The sequence below is a fragment of the Zootermopsis nevadensis genome, unplaced genomic scaffold (genome assembly GCF_977971745.1).
Source record: "Zootermopsis nevadensis isolate Lab colony 2312 unplaced genomic scaffold, Znev_1.0 Znev_ptg000022l, whole genome shotgun sequence".
Classification (NCBI taxonomy): domain Eukaryota; kingdom Metazoa; phylum Arthropoda; class Insecta; order Blattodea; family Termopsidae; genus Zootermopsis; species Zootermopsis nevadensis.
In genome coordinates, this window is record NW_028259154.1 from 9745711 (window position 1) to 9758239 (window position 12529).

The window sequence follows — 12529 nt, forward strand, 5'->3', positions numbered from 1 at the left end:
TTTTATAATTTCCAAATATAATCTCCAGTTCCGTAATTATTATTGTTTATGGATAATAGTGTGACACAAGAGTTTTATTATTTATCATTTGGATTTTGTTCATCATCTTTTATGTATTATATCCAAACATTTCGGAAATGGGTTCTAATAATCACCTTAAGACGGAAACAGAACTTATTTTCGAAACGTTGTGGTTGTAATACGTATAAAGATACCAGACAAAGTAAACTAAAATAAACACAAACATTATTATTTTCGTCAACAATTTATATACTGAGCTGTGTCAATAAGAATATATTTTTTAATTTTTATGTCCTACAGTATCAATGGTATCTTAAGTACGTAACGTCCGATAATAAAACAGCAAGAATCATATAAGTATTATACTTCGTACATTGGAATTGTTAAACACAGAGCCATTCAGAACAAAAAGAATAACTAGTGTTATTGACCAAGAAGTTATGTTCGTAGCATGGAAACGGGAAATTTGATACGTACATAAGCGTTTCAGGAAATATTTTGAGAACGTAATGTCAGATCACCGCGGGCAGTTTCGAGTGTCGATTGCGTGACTGTGCGGTGTGACACCCAGCGATTGCTGCGACTAGGTTCAAATCTCGTCTAGGACGTGGATGTCTCACTGCGCTCATTGCCATATCTCTCTCATTCGGTGCTACCACCATGATTCTGAGAATTCTAGATGATTCCCAACTGTGGTATAAGTAAAAAGTGCAGATAAACGAGTGGAAAAGTGCACTCAAAACGCAGTCATCGCAGTTTTATTATAAATACAAGCGTACCATTACATAGATTATCACATTACAGTAAGGGATTATGTTTTTGTATCTATTTAATATAGCCACGGTGGTCTAGCGGTTAGAACTCTGGCCGTGTAATCCTGGGGTCTCGGGTTCGATTTATAACTTGTGTTGGGCAAGGCCGTGGTCTAGGCAACACGGAGTTTTCCTCCGGGTTTCTCCGTGGCATCCCAACAATTACTCCATTCACACACAGAAGAAGGCAATAGCAAACCACTTCTGGATCATCTGCCAAGAACGTATATGAACAGGTCCCAGTCCGAGAAAAGGATGGAAGGATCCTGTTCATATGGACCTGTCGTCAGACAGAACACTAAATAAATAAAAATAAATCTATTTAATGTACACCATATCAAACGTTTCAAATACACATCGAAAATCTTAATTACGTACAATTTGTACGATATTTCTGTACGCTGGCCCGTTTTCGAGAAAAATGACTAATAATGTTCGATTCTGAGTTCTGTATGAATCGAAACCAAATTCTACCGACTTTTAAAACAACCCGAAACGCCAAATTTCAAAAGTTCAGTCTCAAGTGAAACATGCTGATGCATACGATTCCATATTATGCACAGATTTTTAATCACATCATGCAAAGAACAAATTAAACTGCGTTTTAAAATTATGAATCGTTCTTTGAGTGTTTAACAGAATTTTCTTTCGCAGCTATGAACTACTGCGTAGATATTCCTGCTTATGAATATGCAAAGAACAAGACATTTAGGAAAATCTCATTTGCTATAAAAGTAGGGCTTACTTCTGGCGGAGCGCTGGATGAACTCCAGGTCACGCAATGACCGTACCTGTCACGACGCGAACCCAACCATTTGCTGCCTTATTGACCGCTATGGCATGCTAAAATATTTCTTTGTTTTCCTCAGGCACTGGATAACAATGTTCATTGTATTTCAAGGCGATCGTGGAGGATATGGATTTTGAATCTGAACTAACCACGAAATTCTACGAAAATCTTATCATGCAACACCTTCCTCAAGATTTATCTACTCCCTACTTTTAAACGTTCCATTAATATTATTATTTACATGAGCTTTATTATTTGAATAAAAATTTCCTTGGATATTATCCATCGTCTAGTAAATATAAAACGTAAAACGACGTTTCGGAGATGGGACTCCGTCTTCAGGTTCCTACACAGTTGGGCCCACTAGATAGAGCTAATCCCTATCTCCGCTGCTTTATTATTTGATTAACTTCTACTTTAACATGATTTATATTAAAAATCAAGTAGTTATTTTTAAATGTGGCGAGATGGAGGGACATATTTCTTTCACTCGTCTTTTCAGGAAGAAATCATCCATATCAGAAAAGTCAGCGCTTCTAAACAAAGCGTTTCGTATGCAGCATGGAAAAACCACCAAAAAATATGGCTTAATGCTTAAACACAAGAATGAATATCCAAAGAAACCCCCTAACCTGGAATATTTGTAAGGCAGACTGCCCTAAAATTACATACTATAAATACAAACCGATGTAACACATTAGCTTGACCTCTGAATGCATGTTTTTTTGTAACGTTTGGAGTATAAAGAAATTTTGTTATGCATCAAATCGTCACATGGGAATTTAAAAAAATCCTTATTTTTTCTGGCCAAGGTCGTGGATAAAATGACCTATTTACATTCTTCTCATGAGCTACTATTATGTTTACCAATAAAGATTAGAGAACATGTAATTTTATGATTAGCATGATTAATACCATATTATGCACAGATAATCTATACATAAAATAGATTAATATAACACAGTAAAAGCAGTACCTTTCTATTAATATCAAAGTAAAAATACATCCATATAATCAAGTTCAAAACATGGTGAAAGTTAACCTCTTCATAATAAAGTATGAAAGCATTTGCAAGTAAACATATCAACTGATAAAGGGAAATACTCTGTGCTATTACAGAGTTCACACACAAACCTGGTATGTCATTTTTAACCCGAAGGTGACTACTCGTTTTCCAAACCGTAATCTGCAAGCACCAAGAAAAACGATCGAAGAAATCGATATTAATTATTATTTACTTTCATAGTCTTCACTGGATATCTATTTCAACAAACTGATCACAATCTTAGGCTGCCAACGTCGATAGACTGTGACTATAAAACCGTAAGAAAAACACCATAAAACGTACTTCTACACTCATATCTTGAAAACCGCGCTTCCTCAAACGCCATCTTTCACAGTAGTTGAATATCAGGATAACCAACCTAACGGCGCGAGATTTAAAATTATTCGAGGCATACAGTTATCAGGCTAATCTCCCCATGAATAATGTATAGCATGCTTAATAATAAAAGGCCTGAAATAGACATATTTTCCAAATACGGTCAATGTGACTGGATCTCTTTTTAACCTTAATGTGGATTAGATTAAATTTTATTGTTAGTAAACACTGCAGATACCACACTGATGAAAGCACAAATTACTTTCCTTTTATTTCCTTGCATAATTTTTAATCCATGGCGTAACAGCCCTCTGAAAGCCATAGCCGACTAGCTGGCTGCTGGCCTCACGTTCACATACCTAAGCAGAGGTGAAGGATCATCCAACCAGATACAGGGTTACGTGTGGTCAGCACGACGAACCCCCAGCCATTGCTAGTTTTCATGACCGGATTACGCCACCCATTGTAGTGCCCCAATTTCCTCACGATGCTGGGTTGGCACCGGTCGAAAATCTCATGAGAAATTTCTTTCACCGAGACTCGAACCAGCGCGCATTCCGTATCACCGGTCCGAAGCATGATGCCTCAGACCGAACGGATACGGCGCGGGACTCGTTGCATAATTACCTTAACGAAAAATGATTAAGTAAAATGATACTATGTTATTTAATGCATCAATTCTTGTATGATAGGTCAGCAATTTTGAAGAATTTTAATTGTGATCTGATCTTCATGTATAGTCGTCCTATGCTAAGCCAGTACTGGCGAAAATGAAATCACCCATCTTGTGTGCGGACCTCACCCAGTACCAAATTTAATCGAAATTCATTAGTTTTGGCTATGAAGCAACCAAACAACGAGCATATAACCTATTCACTATGTGCTCATTTCTAGCACAGAATGCATTGAGAGTTTAAAGGATTCTGTCACAGACTATTTAATAATTACAATAAAACCTCTCTAAGTTGGACACTTGGGGTTCCACGAAAATGTGTCCAACTAACAGAGGTGTCCAAGATAGTGGGAAAGAGAAAAATCAGATTGTGGTCTAATGACAATATAATCTATTTACTTACATACACTAACTACTGTAGGCTTACTTGAATTAAGAATTAATGACAGTAGTATTGATAATAATCTTTTGAAGCCCACTCCCATGCATTGCACTTTACACCCCAGCCTCAATAGCATTTTCTAAAGTTAATTCCACCAATTTTTGCTTCCCCATCGCAAAAAGAAAATTTCCATTTCTGTTAACACAGTCTGAACTCAAATGCAAGCACAGTACTGACAGAGTTAAAAATTGTGTCTTCAGCAATACTGTAGTCCAGTTAAGGTTTCAGCAAAAGAATAGTTAAACACTTGCAATGCATTCCAATGATGGGTTTAATGTCCATAATATAATCCTCCAGGGAGGAGGCATTCATCAGTCAGAAATTCAAAATAACAAAATGTGTAACTGAAAACGTTTCCCTGAAAAGCGTCAAAGTTAAGTGCATGAACCTGTCCAACTTACAACAAAAGGGGTGTTCAAGTTCCAGGATAAAGGGGTGTCCATGATATAAGGTATTGTGGACATGTAAAATTATAGGATATTCACCGGTTCCAATTGAAAGTGTCCAATATAAAGTATGTTCAGAATATAGGGGTGTCCAACTTGAGGGGTTTTACTGTAATTTGTAACATTGGGTTGCTAAATGTTTAAGTGTAAGGAATGACTAGTCTCAAACGGTTTTGTCTGTTATTTGCTCCATGGAGTTATAAGTATCTTCAGAATTTGCAGACAGTTGTTAAAAGTATCTCTTTCCTTCATGGTATGATAATTGATAGGATAGAATGCAAAATAAAAATAAAATGAAATAATAGCCAAATAAAACTTACATGGAAATTTTTTAAAACATCACACATCAGGAACAACCTCCTGCTACTAATTCTGTTTGTAGCAGCTAATTATGAATATGTGCTGCAGTTTTGGGTTCTGAGGAAAACATTTAAACTTAAGAGGGAAAAAGGGACAGGAGTCTAGAGAAAATTGTATATAGTTTGCAGCTCTATAATTTGTACTCTTCACTAAATGTTACTACAATGATAGAATCAAAGAAAATGAGATGGATGAAGAATGTAGTATGCATAGGGAATATGAGAAATTCATTTCACAATTTTGAATGGAAAACCTGAAGGGGGTGAGACCACTCAAAGACCTCTACATATATATATATATATATATATATATATATTTTCCATGGATCCAAAAGTTAGTCAGACTATTGGATAAGGAGTAAGTCATAAAGTATAAAACATATAGATGAGTACAATTTACAATATTAATTTTCAGAAACATTAAAGGTTTTGAAAGAAAGTATTAAAATGTTACACTGAATCCATTGCTACACAGACTATATAACATAACCTCTAAAAGGATTATGAGCCTTTTTAAACTGTAAAAAATTATCAACAGAATAGAAGAGGCGTATTTAGGTATCTTTTTAATGCTATTTTAAATGTTTCCCTTTTCTCCAAAATAAATTTAAGACTAAGTGGTATACTATTGAAGAATCTGATGCCAGGATGAGTACAAAACTCAATAGACGAGATACATGCATACTGGGAGGAATGACAAAATGCTTTGATTTTCAGGCATAGATTCGTTCTACTAACAATCATTTCCTCCACTATCCAGGGCACACTACAGATGCTTTACAATACACACTCTTTCTTTTTGACACAACATCTATGGCATGCATGCCTATACCTTGCCACCACCAGTCTTCATCTATTTTTTAGTTAAGTAAAACACACTTACCTGATTGAAGGCAGAGTCAAATCCAGCTAAAGATCAACATTTTACATTTATACATGAACAACTCCACCTTATTTGGACACACACGCAGACTTAGATATATACTAGAAATTTTGCTTTGAAGCAATGGCTTCTGTGATGTGAACTAAGCACAATTCATAAACATGACTAAAAATGATTTTTTGAGGTTATAAATGAAAAGTTTGATTCTACCTAACAGTTTCAGTTATGGGGATTCTTACATGTACATTGCAAGCAATATTAAATGCATGGGGATGGTAACTGTTCTCAGGGAACCAAAGGCTCATCACTGTGATCACAAAAGAATATAACTGGCTCATAATAAAGCAGTTCAAAATAGTCCTTACTTTTCACTTTCTGTTCCTTAAGTGAACTACAAGTCTCATACATCTCATTCATCTTCATTGAATCATCCTGAAAGCATTAGATGAAGAGTAAAATTTGTGAAATTTTTTATTATGCAGTTTCCCCATTTTGCCTCTTAGTTCATCTCTATTACATCCAAATATTCTTCACGAACACTATCAATCTATACTTTTTCCCATATTGAGGATGAGACTAAGTTTTTTAAATTTTAAATGCAAACTATTACAGTGTCTTTTTGGATATAAAAAAGAACAGCAACTTCATAATCATAATATATATACATACATCTGAAGGAGTAGTTGTACAAGTACACTAATATAAAACAAAAAAATTATATTTACATGTACATAATTACATAATACTGTTCTGGCACACAGGTAAACTGGTATTCATGATCCATCTGAAAGAAATATCTGATATCATGAGCATCCTCTAAAAATTATTTATCTAACTCAAAGGTTTAATATACAAGAACAAAATTCCAAGATATTCATCATACATCAAGTGTTCAAATGTACTGTAACAATGACAACAGATTAGAAGCAACAGCACAACAAATTAACAACATTAATAACATATCATACCACTGTGGCCAATTTTTTTAGTTCCATTTGAGTTAACATCAATCCACAATTAAAATTTTATATTCAGTCAGTCAGTTTACAGAAAATAAATAAATTTCTCACTACTTCAATTTCTACTACAGTTTTGTCATGTTTCTTCAAACTAATAAGGCTAATTAGTCAGTTACTGATATGAAATAGAATCTGTTTACACTTTTAAGAGGCCCACCTAAGCATGTTCTTTCTGTGATTTAAGTACTATTCAAACAACATCCTCTTCCTACTTAGGACATACATTGTTTACAAAGGTGACCATGTCACAGAGGAATAGCCCTTACATTAGTGCTAGAGGAAATGTTAACAAACAAAGTCTGCCTGTCCAGAGACTGTAAAGACAGTAACCCTGCTAATGGACTGGACACTTTTTGGCCATCAACCAACTTGTGAACCTCTGTATTTCTTTCAATTTATTATTAAAAAAAAACTAGACACATCTTCATGAACATGACAATACGAAATATAAGAATATATAATACCTGCTCCATACTTTCTTCACAGAGCATTCAATATTTTCAAAGTTCAAAGGTTTCTGGCTATATTGCAACACATTGTGCATTACTGCTCTGTTGAACTTTATCCCTCGTCTATGTGTTTTCAAACCACAGATTTTCAGAAGTTTGTTTTACTTCCATCTTCTGCTATCTGGTGGGAGGACAAAAGCCTACTTCATTGGGCCCCTAACTAGCCTCAAACTCAGAGAGCAGCAACATTAAAGAGCAATGTGTAAAATTTACTCACAATTATCTGTGGGAGATAACTTGTATTTTTATAATCCACAATGGTCATAGTGAGAAAAAGACACACATTTTACAAAGCTAAAAATTATGAAATACGAAAAGCATTAAATTAAGTGGGAAAACAAAAATACATAAGTCCGACAGAACAGTTACACACAGTTCCATATTCTGTCATCTGTTCAGTGTTTCCAAGCTTCTCATTCTGGTGCAACTGCTAACCATATTCTGGTAATCCCATTTTAACCAAATTGGAATCCAGCCAGCTTCTTTTATAACACTCTACATCTCTGCAACCAATCAGTTTCAATACAAACAGTTTCTTGGAACATCTCCAGAAGATGCATCATGTATAATTTGTTATTGGATTTTCTTTTTCAGATCAAAAATGTCCAGTTCACTTGTGTATTGTACACAGTAAGGTCTATGTTCAGAAACATGTCTGGAGAACTTAATTTCTTCTGTTTAAATTTATCTTCTACAGCAGCTATTTAAAGCCCAGTTTTCATACAATAACTTAACCTTGGGACTGCAACAATTTTAACTGTTTCTCTCTTGATTTTATTTCTCAATGATCTGATTTGATAATGCACCACATATTTAAATTTATACAATTTATTAACAAACTAATGTTCATAGTCTTATGACAAACACATTATAGCATATGTAATTAAAGTGTTCCATCTGTTAGTACTGTTTCAGTTACAATACATTTGAAATCATTACCTAATGGCCTTCAATGACAATGTAATTAACCTTACTTAATTATCTTCATCATACACATTTATGATGACCAACAAATCAGTTTTCTTGAGCATGTCAGTACAGTATAGTGTTAATAGTTTGCTTATTTTATACAGAAGAGAACTCTGACAGCTCCTGATAATGGCTACTGAGAATTTCTCGAAAGACTGGATTTTTATTTGGCATCAGTGCAGCTGATTGATCAATAAAACTTCAACATGTTTAATCATCTTTTGTACTATCTATTATTTTTGGTAGATGTGTCCATAACATTGCACAAAGCTCTCAATCTCCAGTCTCTTGGAGGCACGACACCTCCTCTTGCATAGCATGTCACGCATCCTTTGCTGTTCCAGTTCTTCTGCTGACAGAGATGCCCGATACTCCCTCTTACGGAGTCGATCACGTTCCCTTTGTCTCCCCAATTCTGCTTCTGTCTGAGCTGCCCGATATTCCCTCTTTCGAAGTCTGTCACGCTCTCTTCCCCTTTCCAGTTCTTCAGGTGTTTTAGAAGCGCGGTACCTTCTCTGGCGCAATTTGTTTCGTTCTCTTCGCTTCTCCAGTTCTGCTTTCGTTTTATAAATTGGTGGTCTACCACGCCGACGTCGTATCCTCCTTACAATGCCAGTCCGCTCTGTTTCACATGCCCATCTCTCCGGGTCCTTCACCTTCATGCATTCTGACCAAGCATTGTAACTGTTAAAACCAAAACAATAATTTGAAACTAATATTTTTTTTTCTATGATGGTTAGTCTAACCATTATTCAATTATATAAAAATATCAACTTTAAGTCCTTGATATAGATCTTTTTCTTATCATGAACCCACCACAGCCTTGTTCATCTGATAACAGGTTGTAGGTAGGATGGCCAAATCACAACTACAGTAATGGTGACTGGATAGGTCAGTCAGTAATGTGACTGAATTTGGGTGCATGACTAATGTTACCCAGGAGGGGAAACAACTCTCCTCTTTGCTACCACATCCAGACAGGTTCTGCCATCCACAAATTCTCCTATCTAGTGGAAAAAGTGAATATGTTACTAAGGACAAAGCAATGAGCAAGATCCTAATCAATCACATTCATCCAACGCCAAGATTAGGCATGCATGACACTTTACCTCTGCATCTTCTATGTGTCTTAATGGCAAGGTATTTAGACACAGAGGTAATTTTATAATGTCTGATTTTCATATTTAATTAAACAATTAAAAAAGATAGTCAAATGCATCAATGTATTAGATTTGAGGTTCTCATGGCAGTGTTAGTCTTCTGCATTGTAATAACATGTTGACCAACCCTGAAGATGGAGGTAATATGTTCCTCTGAAATGTTTGTACCTACACACATGATGTTACAACACAGATGACCAGCATCAATAATGAAATATTCACCCATGACAATGCAACTCAGAAGCCATGCAAATTTTTTAGCAATGCAGAAGATGAATATTCTGAAAATGATTCAGGTAATTTATTTTATGTGCAGAAAGTGACAACATGGCAATGGTAGAAATTAGACATGATATAATGTACACACAAGCAAACTTCCAGGTTTCTAGAATCTGCTACTAGTAGACAATCTGTATTAAAAGTACGTAACAGCAGTGTGCCAGTCCAGGTCCGTGGTTCAATTCCCGAACGGACTGAAACTTGAGATGAGGGGTAAACCAGACTTTGGCATATTAATCTGGTTTATATGAACGAAGGAGGTGTGATTAGATGATACTTGGTACACCTCACTTCATCAAAATTTGAGTGATTTTATTAAGTTTTGGCTTTGTCCAATGTATCACATTGGGAAAGAGAGTGGCGCCATCCTGGCGTGTGAAAGTCTCTTCCCCCAACATTCGGTTTAGTGACCGTTGGTTTGGGGCGCCCTAGTAGGTGTGAAGTGACGATTGCCAGATGACCGCTGCTCCACTACGACTCGGACCAATGAAATTTGAATGTGGCTGTTCGGCACGTTTCCGACGTCATAAGTGACTTTTTGGGGGACGAATCGGATTGTCATATTCAATTCAAAATTCAAAAACTGTTACGATCAGGGAATATAAAAAGCGAGGTTGCGTTGGGGCTCGCTCTCTAAAAGTTCGGTTCTTAAAGGCAAGCAGACAGTTTCTCCTCGATTCATTAAACTTCAAGATCAAAATACAACAGCCGAATCATCGCGCTGCCCAAAAATAAGAATAACTTGTTAAAAGGAATTAAAAGGTGAAATATTTCCAAGGTGACTTCGGTGTGGTCTGCAGTTAATCATCCCCTCAGATTTCACGTCCTTGGCGCACGGCCGCTCCAACTATCACAGTCCCCGTATAATCCCTGAGGGTCGGAAAATCTTGCTCGCCGACAAACCTTACCCCAATTATTATCCCTTATATCCTTCCGCTTTATATCAAGCTGTAACCGCGAGCAAACCGGGCACGCTACTGGGTTTGATCACGGGGCAACCAGAGTGAGAAGAAAAACAGTCAGCGGAAGGGCGGTTGCAGCAGTACTGTGAATTAAAATAAAAGCCTACTCTTGATCCCTACCCAGTTCAAATCTGCCTAACCTTCTTCTTCATCTTCATATTTACCTTCCTTCCTAAGGTGTTGGCCTTCTGTACCTGATCCTATAAAATTCATTTTCCTGTTACCCTTCAATCTCAGTCTTTGAAGTTGTCAGACATTTTCATCAAAATATTGTAGGCCGCTTCATTTATTCTCATCCAGTCTATGTATCTGGAAAAAGCATGACCTTGCACTCATCACCCTAATAGTAATGACAGAAGAGATCTTTAAGTTGTATATTGTAAGTTCCGTTTATTATATACAAGATAAGACAAAGTAATAGACCAATAACAATGTTTCCTGTAACCAAGGACAACCAACTTACTGGAACAGGATCTTACCTAACCAGTTGGTAACTAAACATCATGATGTAATGATTGTCACTGTTACTTCATGTTAAACCATCAGCCATAATGACCAAGGATTTTTGTGATTATCCTGTCCCTACAGAAAATTCCAAGATTTTATTTTAAAATGGGTCAGAACTCAATGTCCTTACCAATCAGTATTCACAGTCATCCTTTCAATAGTAGAAGAATTTTTAAATAAAGTAAAGAAAAAATAAACAACTGGCTCTTATCCAAACACTGAAGAATGTGTTTATTCTGAATCTGATAATGGCCCATGTGCATACCCAAATTGTACACTTGTATGCTCAACAGTAGCACAGAGATACTTGGATAAACATGATCTTATAAAACCTATCTGATGCAAGCTTGATGGCCTTCTGAATGCTGAAATAAGGAAGTGTACAGCCATTAGGCAAGATATAAGGTGCTGCCCTACTACTTGGATAACTGGGTTTTCATTCCAGATTTTCTCTTCATGACTAATCTAAACCAGTTCTGGGGCATGGATAACAGAGAATCTTTCCTCATCCTTGACATGAAGCTTATCATTCACCTCCCTCTAGCGCATGTATTAAGACTGCATGGAGCTTCACCTCCACTCCACCTCTACCTTCATGACATGGTGCTTAGACATGACAACTTTATATTTACCCATAAACTGATAATTATCATTCTTAGATTTAATAATAATGATTCAACTGTAAAGGTCACGGTGTTGAATGAAAGGATTTGAAAGTATTTTACCACTATCATTCTCAAAGCATTTTCATGACATCTGCCTAAAGACACAAAAGACAACCAACGAAAGTTAAATCAGGATAGCTGGTAATGTCACAGAGATTCAAACCAAGTAACATATGTTTTGAATAGACAGACTACAGCCAGGAAGGAAAGCTCATATACTGTACTAAAGCCTAAAGAATAACCCCATACATAACTTTTGTGGTTTGGTAAAAAGATTTCAAAACCCTCAAGAACTCAAAAGAAACGTAACCTTGGAATAAAATTCCATAACAAAAAATTGTTTATCTCCTATAAAACCAGAAAGGAACATTGCTATGTGCCATTACAAAATGGAAGTTTTAAAAAATGTATAGCAAACAAAATATGAAACCCAGAAGTACCTTCACCCCCCGATGTTGACACAGAGTAAAATGGACTGGAATAATTATAAAATTCAGAACAGAATATATAAACTGGTTTCAATATCTTATGCTAATACAGTTGTCTGTTCTTCCTGCATGGGAGGTACATGAATTCTCTCTACTTGTTTCACACATAACACTGCATCACATTGTACTACATTTATCCAGTGTTTCCCCAGTATCTTCAATGT

General features: G+C 36.0%; 1 protein-coding gene across 2 annotated transcripts in view; it reads right to left on the bottom strand.

Annotated features, from left to right (window-relative positions):
• Positions 1-6260: 6260 nt before the first annotated feature.
• LOC110835873 (uncharacterized) overlaps positions 6261-12529 on the bottom strand; it is a 36608-nt gene continuing 30339 nt past the window's right edge. The window contains exon 5 of one of the 2 annotated variants that reach the window (XM_087353950.1): positions 6261-8988. In XM_087353950.1, coding sequence (XP_087210076.1) covers positions 8538-8988 — 451 coding nt within the window. In that variant the 3' untranslated portion in view covers positions 6261-8537. The remainder of the gene's footprint in view (positions 8989-12529) is intronic. The other variant, XR_015536582.1, reaches the window with a different exon arrangement.